We start from the raw sequence: 21,943 nt of genomic DNA, 5'->3' as shown, positions 1-21,943 counted from the left end.
AAGAATCAACATTTTTTAAACTTTTATTTATTTTATATGTGAGTGCATTGTTGCTCCTTAGTAAATACGTTTTATGAATTGATAGAAAGAAGCTTGGGCAGTCTGATTTATACTTTGTCAACCCTGTTTTAAAAAAAGAGATTACTGGATTTATATTCCTTACAAGTATTTCATGCGTGGAGATAAATGAATTGTTTAATTGAAAGAAAATCTGTCTCACTTGTAGACTTCATGATAATAATTAAGATAGTCCCAGGTTTTAATATGTGGCATCAATAATACATCAAATATATATATATACCTAATACAGCCCTGCACACTTTGTTAAGCATGCTTACATATGTCTTTGACAATGTTATCTGCTTGTTCCAGGTAAACAACCTTCTCATAAATGTTGAGACATGCCTGAGTTCATGTCTCAAGTTTCACGTGGCAAGTTTGTTCATTCATTCATTCCTTAACTCGATTGTACGTGAGAGTCAGTTAAGTAGACCTTATTGTCTTCAGTGATATAGCCACTGGCAAGTTACCCATGGTCTATTGGATAGCTTTACACCCATTTACACATAAGTGGTGCTAATTAAATCTGATTGCTCACAAAGGAAAAAATAACCTTGAAACTGGGATGAGAACTTAGTAGAAGGTGTGTTGGGGTCCATGAGTCGCCCACAAACCATACAAACAGTAAGACAGGGATGGTTTATTGAACACACACCCTAATAATAATTGATCAGGGACGTAGCTCAGAATTATCTGAGGCTACGACCCTGAATGTCTTTCTCTGTCAGCTTAGAAAGGAAGCACACACAGACACACACACAATGAGCTCATTAGCAGGCACAGGAAGTGCTGCCCAGGAGTTGGCTCTGACTCAAGTCATTTTAGACAACAGTTCACATTGTCCTTTAATTTGATAGGCCCTACATGAAGCTTTGTGGAATTTCTTAAGATTAACCAACCTCATAGATAACATACAGAACATAACAGATTATGGGATCTGCATGACCTTGCTCTGAGTCAAGTCATTTTTCTGTGTCAATGACTGGCAGGCATATTACAGCAACAGTATGAAATAGCTGGCAGGCATGGAACAAAATGGCTACTAATATGCAGACCTCACCAGGTAGGGAGGACAAGAGGGAATGGAGACATGAATGTCACCAGAACTTACTACATATATGTGTGAATATATCAAAGAATAGATTCATTTTTTAAAATCTCATTTCTGGGCATAATGGCCCACAACTGTAACCCAGCACTAGGGGAGTAAATTGAAGAAGAGGAGGGTGGGTTCAAGGTCATCCTGAGTTATATATCAAGATGGTCTCTCTCAAAACAACCCAGTAACCATAACTGGGGAACATGTTCACCAGTTGTTTCACGGGATCCAGGCAGAGACACAGTGGCAGCTTATTAGAGCATTGTACCCCCATTGTCACAACCACTTATGAAGTTTCAAAGGATATGATAGGCTATCATAGGGCATCAGTGTTCGACTGCAAAAGATGCTGTGGGCAATGAGTGGACACTGAGTTCAAGCTGGAAAGCTCCCTGCCCCTGATGATTTGCATCTGGGTACAGGTTCTGTTGAAGTCAATAAAGCATTCAAAGTAATCCCGACAAGCGTCAGAATGAGCAGTTCATGCTAACAACTTAGGAGCCTCAAACAGAACAGTTTTGCCGAGTGTCGAGGAACAGAAAACCAACCCTCCCTAGACTACAGCACGCATGTGCTAAGTTAAAGGGTGGAGTCTGGCCTTGCAAGACACTCAGCACCAGAGTTTTGAACATGCCTATTTTGTTTTGCTTTGTTTTAATGAATTGAAACAAAAATGGAAAACTAGCATGGGCTACCAGACTGGTAAACTCAGCACATGAGAGTCTGAAACAGGAAAGTTGCTCAGAATGGAAAACCAGCCAGGGCTACAAATTATGTTCCCAGCCACCCTGAGTTACAGCAACTCCATCTCAGAAAGGGGGGTATGTGTATAGATAGAAGAGAGTTAAATTATATGTTTTAAATATAGCTTTTAAATTACATTTTTACTCTATATGAAGCAATGTATACATTTTGGTAAGCTCCACAAATCCACATTTTTAACATTTGCCCCCACATAATTCTGATGAGCAGCAATACTTAAGACACAAACCCCCAATTCTACTTGGAGAAAAAGGCATCCTAAGTGAGATTGGCATCCCTTGAGATGGTAGAGAAAATGACTATTCTCACTTTTGTTTAGGGTATGTGTGTCACAGCAATTTTTTGTTGCTTTTCCATCCTGGGGAAGCAGAGCTAGTCTTATGCTCAAATAAAAGAAGCACCTCTTACTCTTGCCTCTCTCTCACCTTTTGCTCCCTTACTCCTCCTCTCTCCCCATTCCCTTTTCCCCTCTCTCCATGTGGTCATGGCTGGCCTCTACTTCTCTACTCTCTCCCTCTCTCTGCCTTTCTCTGCCTCTACTACCCTCTTAACCACCCCCTCCATGCCCTGAATAAACTCTATTCTATACTAAAATTAAAAAAAAATAAAGGAAGGAAGGAAGGAAGGAAGGAAGGAAGGAAGGAAGGAAGGAAGGAAGGAAGAGATAATTACTGTAAAGGATGCCAAAATACCCTTCTGATGAGTTGTCCCTAGGACCAAAGATTCCTGGGGATGGCCTTTCTCTTTAAGGGCTATTATTCGCTCTGCTCTCCCTGGGTTTGTGTTGTTTTGCCCCCTCTGTGTTGTCTTAGAAAGTTGTCCAATTTGCTAAGCAAGATGGCTGCTGGCAGGAGTTTCGAGGAAATGCATAAGACTGTCAAGAACACTTAAGAAATTGGCTCCATAGTTTTCAAGAATAACAACCTTGAGCTTGCATTTGTTGAGAAATGTGAAATTGAAGAGATACATTCATTCCACCAAGATCCATGTGCTTATACTCTGAAGAAGTCAGCAACCTCAGAGTCGGTGTTCTATGGTTAGAGTATGGATCCACGCAGCAAAAGGCACTGAAGCAAATAGAAACTCTGGCCTGCTCTGCAGGAGACCGTGATCTCAAAGACAAAGCAGGGCCCACACGTGGATTAGAACACACTGTCTCTTGCAAGACAATGTCGGGGCCTAGCAAACACAGAAGTGGATGNTCGCAGTCAGCTATTGAATGGATCACAGGGCTCCCAATGGAGGAGCTAGAGAAAGTACCCAAGGAGCTAAAGGGATCTGCAACCCTATAGNTGGAACAACATNATGAACTAACCAGTACCCNGGAGCTCTTGNCTCTAGCTGCATATGTATCNAAAGATGGCCTAGTCGGCCATCACTGGAAAGAGAGGCCCATTGGACTTGCAAACTTTATATGCCCCAGTTACAGGGGAATGCCAGGGCCAAAAGAATGGGAATGGGTGGGTAGGGAAGTGGGGGGGGGGTATGGGGGACTTTTGGGATAGCATTGGAAATGTAAATGAGGAAAATACCTAATAAAAAAATTTAAAAAAAATAATAATAATAAAAGAACACACCACTGAAGTTGTGTTGCTTCTAGTGACATGATGGTAGCATTAAAGTCCTAAAACTTTTGGAAAGTTGGAAGAGAAAGGACCACTATTTGTGGTTGTGTGGCTGATTTTCAAAAGTCATCATCCGTATGTTCCAAAGTTAGAGTGGAGTCTGAGAAGGTAAGGCAGAAAGAAGGCATTGGCGTCACCAGCAGACACTTGAAGTAAACAAGACAAGACGCAAGCAATGTATGATTAGTGTACCATATAAGGTGAAAGACTAGTCCTGTGCTGATCAAAGCAAACAAAACCTCTTAGGCATCATATATTAGGGGAGGTTTAAATAAATGTGTTGACAAAAGCCACATGTATAATCCTGCAATTCAATATACAGCAAGTTGGGAATGAAACCAGCAACTATATGCCAGATTCTATTGCTCACATTGTTCACAGTCATCAGTATACAAATAGCTTTTAATCAACCAGTGGCTCAAACCATACGGTCTATTATTTGCTGGTGTTTAGGTTTCAGGGGCTTCCCTACAGCCCCTACCAGTTTTCCTGGCACATGCTATTTGCTTATTACAGGAACTGAAAACTGACTAGGTGGACATATATGAATTGGCTTATAATAAACGGAGGAGGGAGGGAAACTAAGTGCAAAGAGCATTTGCAACGACTTCTTTGCTACTTCCCAACTTCTTTGGCAAGTCTCCATGTGAATTTGTCCGAGCCCCAAGGGAACGGAATGATAGTGACAGGAGGGGCCCCTGTGAACTCTTTTCAAAATGCTTATAAATGAAGGAGCTAAAAGTTGGAACATCAGAAATCCTCCTAATCTCAAGAGATGTTGACTGTGGCTTATAACTTGGCCCATTGCATGTTTTCATACTTTGCCAAAAGCAAATCCATTTCTCCCCAGACCTGTAGCAAATTACTTTTTACAGTTTCTATTTAATTTTGAGATTATCATATAATTACATCATTTCTCCATTCCCTTTCCCCCTCCAAACCTTCTGATATAATCCTCCTTGCTCTTTTTTCAAATTCACAACCTTTTTTTATTTCATTAAGCAAATTGCTTTTTAAAGGACACAGCTGCTTATATTTTCAAACACATACAAAGACCCAGGAGGCTGAAAGTTCTGAATCCAGAGTTTGAGGCCAGCCTGGGGTACAAAGAAACATTTTGTTTTAAAAAAACTTCTAAAAAGTAAATAAAATTTTTAAAAGGTAAATACATAAAAATAAGACACATACAAAGAAAAAGCTGAATTCAAACACAAAGAAACAGAAAACAGATGATGTCCAGATACCACAGTGTCTAGGCAAAGTATATGAGAAACTAGCTGAATCTCCACAGGAGCCATAGCATCATTCTTCCTTGGCTCAAACAAGTGAACACACTGTCTATTAAAGCTCTCTGTGTCTCTCTGCCTGTATCCTCTCTGCCTCTCTCTCTCTCTCTCTCTCTCTCTCTCTCTCTCTCTCTCTCTCTCTCTCTCTCCCCACACACCCTCCACCCCGGCATTCAAGGGCACTTGTGTGTGTACTGTTTTGTTTTTCATTCTTCACACGCTTAGAGTCAGCTTTATTATCTTCTCATCCCCTTCCTGGCATTGAGCCCTCTGCCTGCCAGCGCTTCCTTTCTACTTCGTGTCTCGTGTGACTTCTGGATTCTTTTGCTCTGCTTTCACAGATCCCTGTCTCATTCTACTGTCTATATCTCGCTCTAATGGCCCCTTATTTATGTCCAGAAAACATTGTAAGTTAATGATCCACATATGAAACAGATGATGAGAGCATGTTTTTTTTTTTTTTAAATCTCTCTTGAGAGTTGGTCAGCTCATTTTTAATATGAAGGTTTGTGCTTGGTCTTACTGCATCTTGTTTCTTTCATATCTTTAGGAGGCCTTCTCTTTTGTGAAGGGAAATGGAGAAGCAGTGCACCTAGGAGAGTGGGGAGGTAGGGAAGGGACTGCCAGGAGCCGCAGGAGGGGAGGCTGCGGTTGGGTTGTATTGTCTGAGAGAATAAATAAGTAAACAAATAATAGAATTTTAAAAATTGCACCCCAAGATCATCCATTTTTCAGCAAAATTTTTTTTCAGATGAAAGGCTCTCAGACATTCACCTAACTGATGAATCTAAAGAAACAAAACCTTTATATTTGGGGGTTAATATCTAAGCTTTATATTATAAGCTTAAACAGTACTTAGTATGAGGTATAAATGACAGACTAAGCCGGGTGTGGTGGCTCACACCTTTAATCCCAGCACTTGGGAGGCAGAGGCAGGCAGATTTCTGAGTTCGAAGCCAGCCTGGTCTACAGAGTGAGTTCCAGGCCAGCCAGGACTGAACAGAGAAACCCTGTCTCAAAAAACCAAAATAAATAAACAAACAAATAAATAAATGACAGACTATGGTAGACTGGCATTTACAATAATACTCAATTCCTCATTTAAGTATTTTTAGTGACATCAGAATGCCTTAGTTATTTGTTATGCATAGCCAACTACATGTTTAAAATTAAATTATTAAATTCCTTCTGAAGGGAAGAAGTTTCCATTTTTTTACTCCTTTAATGGTAAGGTAATGTTTAAATTATTCTTCTTAACTTAGCTATCATTCAACTAGTTTAAAACAGTTCAGACAACAATATGAACTAACCAGTACCCCCCCCCCCAGAGCTGTGTCTCTAGTTGCATATGTAGCAGAGGATGGCCTTGTTGGCCATCAATGGGAGGAGAGGCCCTTGTTCTTGCGAAGATTATATGCCCCAATACAGGGAAATGCCAGGGCCAGAAAGCAGGAGTGGGTGGGTTGGGGAGCAGGGAAGGGGGACGGGATAGGGGACTTTCAGAGAGGAAACTAGGAAAGGGGATAGCATTTGAAATGTAAATGAAGAACATATCTAAGAAAAAAAAATAAAATAAATAAAATGGTTTGGAAAACACAAATATTATATAAATTTTGACAATCATTAGACATAAAAATTATATTTTACTATAAATACATTTCTTAAACATATATATAGTACTTTTATTCCAACTAGCTATTATATTCATAGATGAATACTGAATAATATTCAGGAAGAGTAGTCAGTATCAATTATGTTTTCATTTTAATAAAGTAAATGCTAAGAAATAGTTTTTATATCTGTAAGATAGTTTTATAATGCTACTGTCAATTCATTCAGAGTTTTGTGTCAAATTGTCATGTAATAAATTTTTCATAAAGTACCATTTTTAAAAGTCTGTCATCTAACAACATGACTGGGTAGGCTTCAAATATCAACAAAGGTAAAGAATGAGAAGCCATGTGGGTTTTATTTCTATTGTTCTGTAGTACAGCTTGAAATTTGAGATGGTGATTTCTCTGGAAGTTCTTTTATTGTTCAGGATTGCTTGCTTTCCTGGGGTTTCTTTGTTTGGTTGGTTGGTTGTTTGGTTGGTTTGGGTTTTCCATATAATGTTAAGTATTGTTCTTTCAAGGTCTGTAAGAAAAATGTGGTGTTGAAATTTTAATGGGGACTGTGTTGAGTCTGTAGGTTGGTTTTAGTAAGATGACCATTTTCACCTTGTTAATCCTATTGATCCATGAGCATGAGAGATCTTTCCATCTTCTGATTGGGCAGAGTGAAGGGAGAGGGAACTGTGGTCTGGATGAGAATATGAGAGAAAAAGACGTTAAATAAATACATAGAGAAAGGGTTGTTAGTGCTGGGGAGAATGACTCAGTGGGCTTAATCTCCAACACCCATGTAAAAGGCATGATGGGGTGTGTGCTTCCCAGGGACAGGAAGATAAGAAAGAGAATCTCTGGGGCTAGTGCTGGCCAGCCAGCATAGCCAATCTGCAAGCTCCAGGGCCCAGTGAGTGAGTTCGTCTCAATAAATGAGGTTATTATGGTAGACACCAAATACTGACCTCTACTTTTGTCTTAGTCAGGGTTTTTATTCCTGCACAAACATCATGACCAAGAAGCAAGTTAGGGAGGAAAGGATTTATTTGGCTTACACTTCCATGCTGCTGTTCATCACCAAAGGAAGTCAGGGCTGGAACTCAAGCAGGTCAGGAAGCAGGAGCTGATGCAGAAGCCATGGAGAGATTGGAGAGATGTTCTTTACTGGCTTGCTTCCCCTGGCTTGCTCAGCTTGCCCTCTTATAGAACCAAGATTACCAGCACAGAGATGGCACCACCCACAAGGGGCCCTCCCACCTTGATCACTAATTGAGAAAATGCCTTACAGTTGGATCTCATGGAGGCATTTCCTCAAGGGAGACTCTTTTCTCTGTGATAACTCCAGCTGTGTCAAGTTGACACAAAACTAGCCAGTACAACTTTCCACATGTATGCACAAATGTCCATGTGAAACAGAGAGAGAGAGAGAGAGAGAGAGAGAGAGAGAGAGAGAGAGAGAGAGAGAGAGAGATTATAATCATTTCGCCTATTGCTTTGTGGAAATGATCCTGTAGTTGGCAGTGTCAGAAATGAAACCCTTGACTACTACCTCTTCCTTAGGCAATTTTATCTGATCACAGACTGGATCTAAGGAACCACTTTGGGGATTACAGTATGATATCTACAAGTAATAATACTATATTGGATACTTGATCTCTGAGAGTACATCTTCAATGTTCTCTCTTAGATGTACAAAGTGAGAGAGGTGTTAATTATATTAAGTCACTCATTTAACTGTCCACACATACATATATCACATATGCTATGCCCCATAAAACATGCAATGTTTGTTTGTCAACTATACCTTTCAAAAGCTGGGTGATGAAAAAGACAGTCACAATGCTATGAGCTGCCCTGGAGCATGTGACAGGGAACTTGGAGAAGTGTCCAGTCAATAGACAACAAGTATAGACTAGGAGATACTGAATCCTGCCAGCAACTATGCAACTGAGCAAGATGAAGTGGTCAGCCGTCACTTCCCACCACTGAAATCAAGGTGTAGCCTGAATGTTCTTGAAGGCTCTAGCAGAAAATTCTTGTTCATGTCTCCTTTTCAATCTCTAGAACCTTCCTTCTTTTGTTAACATCACACTTCCTCCTTCAAGGGCAAGAACGGCTGGCTGAGTCTCTCCTGCCACAGCACTTTGGTACCCTGTCTCCTTTCACTAAAAAGCAATCTTGGTGCTCCTAGATAATCTGAGAAAGAAATCTCTTCTTGTCAAGAGTCATCAAATAGCAGCCTTAATTTCAAAGGCAACTTTAATTTTCCCTTTTCCTGTGCGATAACATATTCACAATCTCCAAAGATTAGGCTAGGGCATCTCAAATTTTCTCCCCACAGTTTTGAAGATGTGAAGTACTGGATGTGTTAATGAATTCAGTTCAATCACTTCACAATGCACATGCACATCAAAAGATCATGTTGTACTCCAGAAAAATACAGAACCTCTATTTGTTAATTAAACATTTTACAAGCTGATTTTAAGCTGGACATGGTGGTAATTGCCTTTAATACCAGCACGAGGAGGCAGAGGCAGAAAGACCTCTATAAGTTCAAGGCTAGCCTGGTTTACATAGAGTTCCAGGGCAGCCAGGGCTACTTAGTGAGCCCCATCTCAAACAAACAAACAAACAAACAAGCAAGCTGATTTTAAAGAATCCATTACTCCATATACCAGACAAACCATGTTTTGGTTTGGTTTTGTTTGCTTTGGTTTGGTTTGGTTTGGTTTGGTTTGGTTTGGTTTGGTTTGGTTTGGTGTGGTATTGTGTGGTTTGGTTTGGTTTGCTATGGTTTGGTTTGGTTTGCTGTGGTTTGGTTTGGTTTGGTTTGGTTTGGTGTGGTTTGGTTTGGCTTGCTTTGGTGTGGTGTGATTTGGTATGGTGTGGTGTGGTTTGGTTTGATGGGAGTGCTGGAACACAGGACCTGTAGAAGCTAAGCATGTACCTCTTACTGAGCTCTGCCCCAAGCCCTGCAACAGGAACTCTTATCTAAAAGAGTTTTAAGATAAAAATTAATGGGAATGAATCATCAATCACAAACTATCATGGTCCTTGAAGTAAAGCTTCATACATCAATGGAGAGGCTCTAAATTATTTTTCCAGTATTTAAAAGTTGCAAATATCATGATATCTTGTTCAAAATGCTGTAGCACCTATACTGTTAGCTCAGGAGTTTCTCATTGACAATTATGAATTTAGAGTTATACTCTGGGTCAGAATGCCCTTCCTTTACAAGCATGGCCTTTACAGTCATTGCAGTTGACCATAGCATTTTTGTTTGTTTTAGACTCAAAGTCACGCTATGTTTTTGTTGTTAATAGCACACACTGAACAAGCAGCCCATGGTACATGTGAAAAACAACATTCTGCAGGCCGCTGGAGGGGTGGGAGAGGTTTGAGATTCCAGCCCACATCCTCTCCAGGTACTTCACTTGATCTGTCCAGCAGCTTCTTGGAAAAATGGCTATTTACAGAGGATGTTTTTTTTTAATAACATTTATCTATTATTTGGGGGTGATGTGTGTGTGTGCACACGTGTGTGAAGAGGGGTGTAAAGAACTGCACACATGCACACATTCCACAACATGTATGCCTGAGGACAGTTTGTGGTAGTCAGTTCTCTCCTTCCACCATCTGACTCCTAGGAATGTGAACTCAGGTTGTCAGGCTTGGCAACAAGCACCATTATCCAGTGAGCTAGCCCACTAACCCCTCTTTACAGAGATTTACTTTATGTGACCTTGTTCTGAGCTCACTCGTGGAGGAAAGCAGTCCGTAGGATGCTTGTTTCTTAGAGTGACGCTGAGTGAGAAAATGAAGCCCATTGGGATGGCAAGGGGCTAACTGAAAATATGAAGGAAAATTTGAGGAATGTAAAGTCTGTAAGGGCTCTGAAAACTTCAAACATTCCCACAGGTTTAGTAGGCCATGAACATGTATATAAGCCAAGATGGTGGGCAAAGTATTTGAACATAAAAGATTTACAGATGACCAATGTGCATATCAGCAGATAATTCAAAATCGTTATCCAGTTGGGAAATGCCATTGCAAACCATAGTTAAGATCCTGCTACAAACGCCACCAAGCGCTGAAGAGGATATAGAAAACTAAAGGCAGTTTATTATACAGTTACACACAAATTAACTTCATGACTTAGTAATACCACGCTTAGTGAAGCTAGAGAAATGAAACCTACATTTAAACAAAAACTCATACATAGTTATAGCAGCTTTATTCATTGTTCAAAGCTGAAAACAACTCAGACTTTTTTTTTCCCCATCATACACCCAACTAAAGGAAAACTTACCAACAGGATGACTGAATGTGCTGATCAATACAGAACCATAGGCAAATCTCAAGTGTGTCATGCTCAATGAAATAAGCCCATATCAAATAGTTGCTGACTGTATGCTTCTATTTATATGGTATATTAATAAAGGCAAACTATAGGAACGTAGAGGAGATGGGGAGGAGCTAGTTGGCAGGAGCTAGACACTAGAGAGTTTGATGATGAAGAGGCAACGTGAGAGAACTTTAGAGGTCAGAACCACTGTGCATACTAATTTTCGTAGTGATTACATCACTCCATACAAATATTTCAAGTTCCAAAAACAGCCAGCCTTGATTCAAGATGAGGCAGGGGGCACTGTCACGGATTTGAGGACAATCTGGTCTCCAAAGTGAATAGCAGGCCAGTCTGAGTTATACAACAAGGCCCGACTTCAAAAGGAAGTTCTAGGCGCTGGAGAGATAGCTCAGCAGTTAAGAGCACTGACTGCTCCTCCCAAGGTCCTGAGTTCAATTCCCAGCAACCACATGGTGTGGTTCACAACCATCTGTAATGGGGTCTGATGCCCTCTTCTGGTGTGTCTGAAGAGAGCAATGGTGTATTCATATACATTAAATAAATAAATCTTTTTTTAAAAAAAAGAAAGTTCTAGAAATGTACAACAATATGTCTGTGTACCTTGTGATGGTACTTCACAGGTATATATGTGTTGAACACATAGTGGGTAAATTTTAGTTTCTGTAAATTATATATCAAAAATGTTTTTTAAAAAACTTTTTGGGGGAGTTAGTGGCACACACCTTTAATCCTAGCATGCAGAAGGTAGAAGCAGGCAAATCTCTGAGTTTAAAACCAGCCTGGTTTACAAAGATAGTTCCTGAACAGCCAGAGTTACACTGAGAAACCCTGGCTTGAAAAAAATATATCAAGACAACAAAAAAACAAAACAAAACAAAACAAAACAAAAAAACATTGGGAGGCAGAGGAAGGTAGAGCTCTGAGTTCAAGGCCAACCTGGTTGGTCTACAGAACGAGTTTCAGGACAGTCGGGGCTATACAGAGAAACCCAGGAAAAAAAATTCTTTGAATGTCAACACAGTCTCACTAGGACAAGCAAGTAATAGGTGACAGTCAACTTGAGGCTGGTTGTAAAGTGGAGTGCTAGACAATTTTGTTCGGGGGAAGGGAACAACATAAAGATTATTGTTACCCTAAAGGAATGATAGACCCCTCTGTTGGAGATGAAAGCATGCTCTTTCCCTGGTTGCTGATGGCTTTAGATGGGGAATAATAAAAATACACAGTTCTCTCATGAGCCTACCCCCAAAATACAAATGAAACAAACTTAACCCTATCTCTACCTCTTAAAAATAACAATGATTTAATGTGCCTAGAACATGTAAATATGTAATTTTTCAGTTAATTAAATGACATCTTTGCATGAAATATATATTGTGGTTTTTGCACTCAAGATCTTAAACAGATGCATATAACACAATTCATGACTATTCTATCGACAAGGTGTGATCTATAAAGTTAGATTGTATGCCATTTTGTTGTAATAGCATTTATTGAAATAGTCATCTACTATTGACTGTTTGGGTTGTTTCAAGTTGTTTGTAGTACTATGCTCTACTATAGTGAAGAGTCCTGTGTATAATTTTTCTGCAATCCTCTTCCTCCTCTATGCTTCCCTTTACTATCTCCCCTTCTTCATTTTTTTAAAAATTTTTTTTCTTTCAGTTCTGGTAACTGGACCCAGGGATTTATACTAACACACTAACTAAGCAAGCACTCTAATACCAAGCCACTCTGCTATCACTTTTTCTTATATTTTAAGGTAGGATCTTACTATACAGCTCAGGCCAGTTTCAAACTCATGACCCTTCTGCCTCAACTTCCTGAATAAGCTGGGTTTAGAGGCATGTAGCACCAAACCTAATAAAGGTTTATTTCTCAAAGTTAATTCATGATCAATGAATTTGCATTTATAGGGTATATGGAATTTGAGTTTATATAACTACTCCCAGGTTGTCCTCCATAGAATCAACTACTGAGACTAAAATGAGACATAAGTGTATTTCCCAGTTTTCAGTCTCTCAAACCTTGCACTTGTATCCTTCATAGGATCATGCTGACATTGAGTGGAAGTTTGCGAGAACAAAGCTCTGGATGAGTTACTTTGATGAAGGTGGCACCTTACCGCCTCCTTTCAACATTATTCCCAGCCCCAAATCATTTCTCTATCTTGGCAACTGGTTCAACAACACCTTCTGTCCCAAAAGAGACCCTGATGGAAGACGAAGGAGGCACAACTTGAGAAGCTTCACAGTAAGACCAATATGTGTGTGTGTGTGTGTGTGTTTCTCTTTAGGCAAAACTGTTTTCCTCCTTTCTTCATGAGTTCCGAGTTCCTACCTTAAATATGCTCCTGCTATTTGTCAGTCAGGAGCTATGCATCATTCCCCAGTCCTAATATTTACCAAATCATTGAGGTGGGCGAGTGGGTAGGGTGCTGTCCAACTAAAATAACCTCTCTGTCCATTCTGAATTCCAGGAACGTCATGCTGACAGCCTGATACAAAATCAACATTATCAGGTACCGCTTACCCACTGGGGCTAAACACAATAGGTCTTGGCCAGATCTGTGGAGTAGAAGGAAACTCTAATCCAGCTATGTCTGGACTTAACTTCAGTAGTGGCCCCTAATTCATCAGGATGAAATCATCTGCTCTATGACCCTCTTCAGAGGCCTCGTCTGGGTCTGAGCCATCCCGTACCTTAGAAGGCTATCTTCCTTGAGATTCAACAGTAAATATGTAGTTGCTCAATCAACGAGTAAGTGAGGACCTATTGTACATTAGACACTAAAATACCCATCAGAGAAATCACTGTGGACAGAAAGACAGAGTCTCCGTACCTCTTAGAAGCTTATTATCAGGGATGGAAGATATTACATCATTAAAACTATCAAAATGAAGTGATTAGAAAGATAAAACTTGCTGTGAACAGAATGTTCATACAGCAATAGGAATATATAATAAATAGGGAATACAAAACAAGAGGCAGTTATTAGTTATGGCAGTGAAGGGCTTTATAAATTATAAACATGACTTTAATCAAAGGAGCAGATATGTGCTTCTTACGGGAACAGCCAGAAGACAGCCAAGCACACCAACATGGGGGGCATTTATTGAAAAAAATCACAGATAAGAAACTATATTTAATTTTCTGGATCAAAGGAAATGCAGAGGAGGGGATGTATCTTGGCTGGTAGAGCGCTGGCCTACCGTACATACTGCCCTGGGTTTGATCCGAAACACTACAGAAACTGAATGAGGTGGGGGGCAGAGGATCAGAAGTTCAAGGCTATCCTCAACTATGGAAAGGTCAAAGACCAGCTTGAGACATCATCTCAAGAAACCTAAGGAGAAAAATATCCTACAAGATTTAAAGAAACCTTACTCCACAAATTGCTTCCATAATTTCGTACCTTTTAGTAACAATAAGAAACACAAAGTACAGTGTTTCATAGGTGGCCCTTTTCTCACTACACCTATCCTCAACTCCAATAATTTTTAAAAAAAAAATGATGGCGTCTAGGCAAGATCCAGCACCTTTATTTTCTGCTTCAAATCTCACAACAAAATGAAAAAACAAATAAACAGAAACCATTCCCTGGGCATCTCAGTGATTTCTCCGAGTTCATCAAGTAGAAGTACAAACTGCAGCATCGCTCACTATTAATAGAGGTTTTGGGATCAGCGTTAAGAACTAACATCTAATGTTTACATTTACCAGCAGTATGACCTTGAAGGAGCCAGTTAACAAACACCACGGAGCCTCAGCCCCTTCATATGCAAACCAGGAATAATAGGAACACTTAAATTACACGGATGGGAACATTCAGTGTAGGTGGCGCCTGGCACACAGCCTGACACACTGCAGTAAGTGGTAGCTAGCATCAACACCAGCCTTGCAACCATGTGTGTTCTAGTCCCCCTGAGGCTAAAAGAGACCTTTCCTATAAAGGTGAAGTGTTGATTCTATGAAAAAAATATCCTGATTCTAAAATTGCTTGCTCACTTAGTGACTCTCAAGTTCATGAAGAGAAAAATACCTTACTTCACTAAAAGTACCAACGTTTAATCCATCCCCTGAGGAATGGATATTGAATGAGCATTCAGGGACTCTTATACTCTCATCATACATACACACACAGAGAATACATACTTAACATATGCTTGAGTGAAAATTCTTCCTTTGGGGTAAATTTAACGGTGGCATACTCTGCCACCAAAATTCAGAAATGTGATGACTTACTAACTCAATGACTTCCTATTGCAAAGATGACCTAGACTAGTTTTCTAAGCAAGTTCCTTATTAGCCTGATAGCCTGAAAGGAAAACTGAATACCTTTTCGTGATTTTTCAATTCTAGGAAGTAATCAGAAATTTAGTCAAGAGATATGTGGCTGCAATGATAAGAAACTCGAAAACAAATGAGGGGCTAACAGAAGAAAATTTTAAGGTAATTTAATCATGAAGTGGGTAAATCTCTTAATATTTATGTCTATCACCCCCCTCACACTCTGCAACAGTTTTCCCCTGTCCACAGAGCTGCATTCAAGCCCTATTTTTTTCATTTCTTGGTATAATTTAATCTTCATAGAGTTTGGCAATTCTAATTATAGAATTCCATTTTCCTATACAATTCTTATTTTTTTTAAAAAAAATATTCGTTTTAGTTGAGCAGTGGTGGTGTACATCTTTAATCCCAGCACTCAGGAGGCAGAGACAGATAGATCTCTGAGTTCAAAGGCAGCCTGATCTGCAGAATGAGTTCCAGGCCAGAGGTATACAGAGAGCCCCTGTCTCAAAAAATAAAAGGCCTTAAAATTATTCTTTTTAATTAAAGTTTTGAAAGATCTGGGCTTATTTTTATTTTATGTATATGGGTATTTTGCCTGGATATGCATTGCCTGTGGGTGTCAGGGTTCCCTGGTAGTGGAGTTACAGATGGTTGCAAGCCACTGTGTGGGTAGTGAGAGCAAAACCCAGTTCCTCTCAAAGAGCACAGCTCTCCTAACCACTCTGCCATTGCTCCATCCCCTGAAGGCCTTATTCTGCCATCTATTAGGTGGACAGATGAGTTTTTTTTCCTTTTCTTTAAAAAAAAAAAACTTGTAATTGAAATGAAATTACATTCTTTTCCCTCATATTTCTCCCATACACCCCCACTCACAAGTTGATAGCTGCTTTAATTTTCATTGTTTCAGACATGTATGCACATGTGTGCATGTGCATTCACATGTATGTGCAAATATATGTAAATACAACTGGTTTGAGTCTGATTTTGCTGTTTGTGCCTATATAGTTTCAGAGCTGACCTCTGCACTGGACAACGGGGGTGGGGAGGTGTGGACGTGGGCAGGGGAGACTCATCCCCAGGAGAGGTAAAATGCTTCTTTCCCCCAACCCAGCCCCCACTCTTGCAGCCATTGTTGCCTGTGGTTCTTTGTCTTGGGTTGGCAGGCTTTTACGAATGTCCATCACCATCAGTTTTCCAAACAAAATGAAGCCTTCCTATACATCCTTTCTTTTGATAGTCACAGCGTGAGAATGACATGATGAAATGATACAGCAAGAATGCATGGGAAGGGGTAGTAGGTAGGTCAGCAGACAGGAAATTCCTGGAGACCTAAAGGCCTTCTCTTAAAGATGGGAGAGTCAGGACCAGAAAATGTATTATTAGATTTCAATTCTTAAGAAACTTCCATTTAATAGTAGAATTTTCCTGACATTGGTGTCAAGCTAAAAGAATAATTATCACAAAGGGGCAGTTATGTTCTTAGGGCACCTTTGAGTGTTTGGAAATGTTTTAAGTTGTCATACTGGCATCTAGTGGGTACAGAGAGGGTTGCTACTAACCATCCCACAATTAACAAGATACCTTTACAACACAAAGAACTATCCTTCCTGATATATGGAACCTAAAATAAGAAAGCCATTCCAGGACATAGGAGTCATGAACACAGACACAACGTAACATGCCCCTGTGAGGCACACTGGAATTCTGCTTAATCCACAGACAGAATTTATCTGTTGAAGACCAATGTCCCAATCACTTGCCTAAGTTATTACTGTGTGTCAGTCCAGGAGAATAGGGAGCACCTGGGGGTGGAGGGAGTTGGGAGAAATAAAAAGAGAGAAAAAAGAGGTTCCAGGTACAGAAAATCCCTGTACATAATGTGTAGTATATAATATGGCATTTATAGTGTTTCCTAAGACAGTGACATTACTAAGATATTTTAAGCAGGAGGATAACATGCTTGGGCTTTAAGCTTTGGAAAGATGGCTTGTAAAGGAACAAGTTAGTGGTACCCAAACAACTGGAGAGAAGGCAATTCATATGCATTTGTATGACTGCTCCCCCCACACACACACTCCCTGCCCCATCCCAAAGCAGTAGCCTCATCACCTGATACTTCTTCAGTTTCCTTCCTGGACCCTAAATGTCTTTGCCTCTTCGGTTGTCCTTTAACTTAGAGACACTTCATAAGGGCAAGTACTCTTAATAGTTTAACTGTCAGTTACCACTTTATTTTTAAAATTTTGTGTGTATGGGTGTTTTGCCTATAAGTATGTTTGCCTACATATATGCATGTATACCACCTGTGTGTCTGGTGTAGGTAGAGGTCAAAACAGGGTGTCGGGTCCCCTAGAACTAGAGTTACAGTTGTGAGGTGGGTGTGACATGGGTGTGATGTGAGTGCTGGGAAATTGAACCCAGGTCATCTGGGCAGTCAGCCAGTGCTCTTAACCACTATGCCATTTTTCTCCAGGCCAGTTACTACGTTACTAGGTATTAGTTCATATTATTGTCCATAGGTTCTGTAATCAACCTTAGCACTGTGTAATTTTTCCAGTTGTGACAGAATAGTCTTTCTGTGCTTGACTAATGGAAGATTTTGAAAAGCATGTGTGCCTCATGATTTACTACGAGGTACAACTTAGCCGATGCAAAATTCTGAGTGTCTTCTTTAAACTAAAGACAACTTTTTTTCTGATAAAACATGTCTCCCCCCCCCTCTCTCTCTCTAGGAATTAAAGCAGGACATTTCCAGCTTTCGATATGAAGTGCTCGACCTCCTGGGAAATAGGAAACATCCAAGAAGAAGCCTCTCCACTAGCAGCGCTGACTTCTCTCAAAGGGATGATAGCAATGACGGCAGTGGTGGGGCTCGGGCCAAATCAAAGAGTGTCTCTTTCAATGTAGGCTGCAAGAAAAAGGCCTGCCACGGTGCACCTCTCATCAGAACCGTGCCAAGAGCTAGTGGCACCCAAGGAAAGCCAAAATCCGAGTCGTCAAGCAAACGGTCCTTCATGGGTCCGTCTTTCAAGAAACTGGGTCTCTTCTTCTCCAAGTTCAATGGTCAAACATCTGAACCTACTTCGGAGCCAATGTACACAATCTCTGATGGCATCGCACAGCAGCATTATATGTGGCAGGACATCCGCTATTCTCAGATGGAGAAAGGGAAGGCAGAGGCCTGTTCTCAAAGTGAGATGAACCTCGGCGAGGTAGAGCTAGGTGAAATCCCAGGGGCTGCTGCTCGGAGCAGTGAGTGCCCCCTAGCCTGTTCCAGCTCTCTTCATTGTGCATCCGGCATCTGCTCCTCAAATTCAAAACTTTTGGACTCGTCAGAGGATGTATTTGAAACTTGGGGAGAGGCTTGTGACTTGCTCATGCACAAATGGGGTGATGGACAGGAAGAACAAGTTACAACTCGGCTCTAAGTCAAATTCCCGTCATCTATTCTGGAATTCAAGAGAATATTTGTAATTTCCCTGTTCTCAGAAGTGACCCCAAATATAGTTCCCTCCCTGTCCCCAACACACACACACACACACCCCAAGGAGTGAAACTCCTATTACTTTCAGTCTTTTCTAGCCACATTCTTCATGTTTTGTTTCACTGTTATTATCATTTGCCATTTTATATCTATAAATACTAAATCCATCTCAAAAGCAACTGAAGGGGCCCTGCCCCTAATGAGCAGAGGTGCGGTCGGGTGCTTTAACCCCTTTGCTTTGCTTTGTTCACCCTTGCCTCCTTGAAGCTCCAGGTGCCACTTTGCTACCATAGCTGCCGCATAGATTCCTGACATGCCTCAGGATCTCACACCCATCTCCCCACAGAGCTGAGGGCTACGGTCAGCAGTCCCTACCAGCTATCAGATAAGGCAAATCAACCTGCCTGTCTTCGTTGCTCTTCAGTGCTACGCGCTGCCCATGCTGGTCCGATGAACAGCATTAAAGGGAGACTAGACTCCAAAGAATTGTCAGCTTGTGGTTTCTAGGTAGAACTGGCCTTTCTGTTCCGTTTTTTTAACATACAAGTACTAATTGTGGGGACTGTAGAGGTTTTGTTTCCTAAATGTGTGTTAGTTTCTTAACGTGTAGCAATGAGATATTTACTGTACAGTGCGTACCACATAATAAGTTAGCTAATTTCCTGTGTTTGTATATTTCAGTTAACTTACCATACCTTAAAATTTGAGAGTATCAAAACTAGTATTTAGGATGTGTACTTTTTTCAAAAAAAAAAAAAAACTTTTACTGTACTTTAACTAATAGTTACTACATCTCATACATTGGCAAGAAAAATAATTAGTTGGTATATTTATAGGGTCCTATCTACTGTGGATAGTTTTAATCATCATTGATATAAAAGCATTTCTGAGATTAAAGTCTGGATTTGAAATATTTTTATCAGAAAAATGACAATTTATTGAGGTGTTAAAATTTGGGGGGAAAATTCACCTCAACTTAATTCCTTTCTGGAAAGAAAACCCAACAGATACAAATGTAGGTTCAGATAACTAAATTCAGGTTGCAGTGCAGTATCTACTGGGGGACAGTGGAAAGTGCATGTATGAGCTCTAGGATATATAACATAATAATCCTAGTGGATTTGTAGAACTGTACTTGTGGTCTAAGTTCTGCCTTCCAAGAAAGCTGCATTTATACATTCCAATTCTTTCCCATAGGCAAGGAGTACTTAATCAAAATATAAGTTAAAAATGAAGCTAGTATGCGTATGGTAATCATCTTAGAACTGAGAACCACCAAACAGCAGCTGAGCAAACATGGGTTTACCAACAGATGCTTGGCTTGTAGAGATTAACAATGTCTATGGCAGAAAAGTTAAAGAAGGCTGTTAAGTACCACTTGGTCTTTTTAAATGTCACCACCACCAAGGACTCCTTCACATTTTTGTGATGTCTGCTAGAGGTGAAGGGGGAAACTGTTAAACAATGTAAATGTGTCTGCAAGCTTGCTTTTGACAGTGTAGTTTATGTCAAACTGATTTTCCACCTCTATCCCTAGCATTGGTGAATGATGGGGAAAATGTTTCATGTGGAGATGAGCCAAATTAGGGGCAAGGGAGGCAGGAAGTGCTGCTGGATACAACTCAGAAACTCAGAAAAAGGAATTAGGAGAGTAAGATCCATCAGCATCCATTTGGCTGGCAAGGGTTTGTTCCAAAATAATCTGTCTTATCTGAAGTGCTCATTTATTCAAATCCAACTGCTGCCCTACTTTTACTAAGAGCAACTATCACAAATAGCTCTGACACAAAGACAGCTTACTTTCTAAAAGGAAGAGTTCTAAAGTCACAATTTCAACTTTCCCAACTGTAAATTTTATTCTTAATAATAAATGGGGCTGGAGAGATGGCTCAGCAGTTAAGAGCACTGAGTGCTCTTCCAAAGGTCCTGAGTTCAAATTCCAGCAACCACATGGTGGCTCACAGCCATCCATACTGAGATCTGACACCCTCTTCTGAAGTGTCTGAAGACAGCTACAGTGTACTTATATATAATAAATAAATAAATCTTAAAAAAAAATAAATGACCCTTCAGCCCAGTGATGGTGGGGCACACTTTTAATCCCAGTACTGAGGAGGACAAACTCTCCATTTGAGGCCAGCCTGGTCTATAGAATGATTTCCAGGACAGCCAGGGCTACACTGTGTATAAATAAGCAAACAAATGAACAAGTAAATAAACCTTGAGAAATACTGTATAGAAAATATACAAACCTAAACTATAATCCGAACTCATACTACCAACAAAGCCAACATAAAACATATAGTCAAAACATTTTTCTCACCAATACACCAACTATTGATGATCTAGGCATAACTGTTCTAGTGATCAGAAAACAGGGTAGCAAGCCATGAAGTCATGCTCCAAAGCAGTCTTCTATTATATTCTGAAAGGTGAGGACAGATATACCACAACAGCCAATCTCTGCTACTGAAAGACACCAGTGCCACATTGGGAACACATTGCAGTACAGATCACCTCAGGGTTATCATGTTTGTGATGTGGGCTTAGGACATCACTAGCTATGTTGAGGTCTCATTTACTATGAAGGATAAAACTAAACAGGGATTGCCCTAAGTACCATATAGGTGATAGCAACATATTAACTTTAAGCTAATACCAAGTAGGAGAAAGGCATCTTTCTACCCTGTTAGTCAGCTACTGTTTAAAAACATTTCAGGGATAGAGAACTTTAACAGTCAGCCCTGAGTTCTGTCTGCAGTACCGTTTTGTTTTGTTTTGTTTTTTTAAGGGGCTGGAGTGATGGCTCGGTGCTTAAAGGCACTCAGTCTAACAAAGGGCCTACCCCGATTCTATTCCCAGCACCCAAATGGCAGCTCAATCTGTCTGTAACTCTAGTTCAAGGGCCTCTGACCTTGCTGTTATCCTACTTGGGAATTTTGAATGGTGAGGAAGCAGTATTAACTTAGTACTTTTCCTGGCATGTGCTAACATCAATAGCCACAAGAGCATCCTCTGTAGAGCTGTTAAAGCAAAAGCTATCCAATTTAGCTTTTCTACTTCTGAGGACAGAAGACACTTAGACCAGAAAAAACTAACCCAAGGAATATATACACTTTGGCAAAGAAAATCTACATAGACTTATTGTATACATAAGACATTACAATTCCTAATGCTGCCACGTGAGCTTAGCAGCTCGTCAGTATGTTCAGAGAAGGTGCTAGTCGGTGGCTTTGGATCTTTGAGAAAATGGGGTGTTGAAGAAACAGAAGAATTAAATGTTAGAATGATACAGGTATCAAGCTAAGGTGCTACATCATCTTCACACTCCGAATTGATTTTTGCAACTTAAAATCAACTT

The 21,943-nt window shown here is 40.2% G+C and overlaps 1 protein-coding gene across 1 annotated transcript in view; it reads left to right on the top strand.

The window, feature by feature from the left end:
- Positions 1 to 20,487, top strand: part of Trpc5 (transient receptor potential cation channel subfamily C member 5) — a 286,364-nt gene extending 265,877 nt beyond the window's left edge. The window contains exons 8-11 of the mRNA XM_021152996.2: positions 12,855 to 13,058; positions 13,285 to 13,326; positions 15,168 to 15,257; positions 17,831 to 20,487. Coding sequence (XP_021008655.1) covers positions 12,855 to 13,058; positions 13,285 to 13,326; positions 15,168 to 15,257; positions 17,831 to 18,526 — 1,032 coding nt within the window. The 3' untranslated portion in view covers positions 18,527 to 20,487. The remainder of the gene's footprint in view (positions 1 to 12,854; positions 13,059 to 13,284; positions 13,327 to 15,167; positions 15,258 to 17,830) is intronic.
- The last annotated feature ends 1,456 nt before the right edge of the window (positions 20,488 to 21,943 follow it).

Source organism: Mus caroli, chromosome X (genome assembly GCF_900094665.2).
Source record: "Mus caroli chromosome X, CAROLI_EIJ_v1.1, whole genome shotgun sequence".
Lineage (NCBI taxonomy): Eukaryota > Metazoa > Chordata > Mammalia > Rodentia > Muridae > Mus > Mus caroli.
This window is presented reverse-complemented; position numbering and strand designations above follow the sequence as displayed.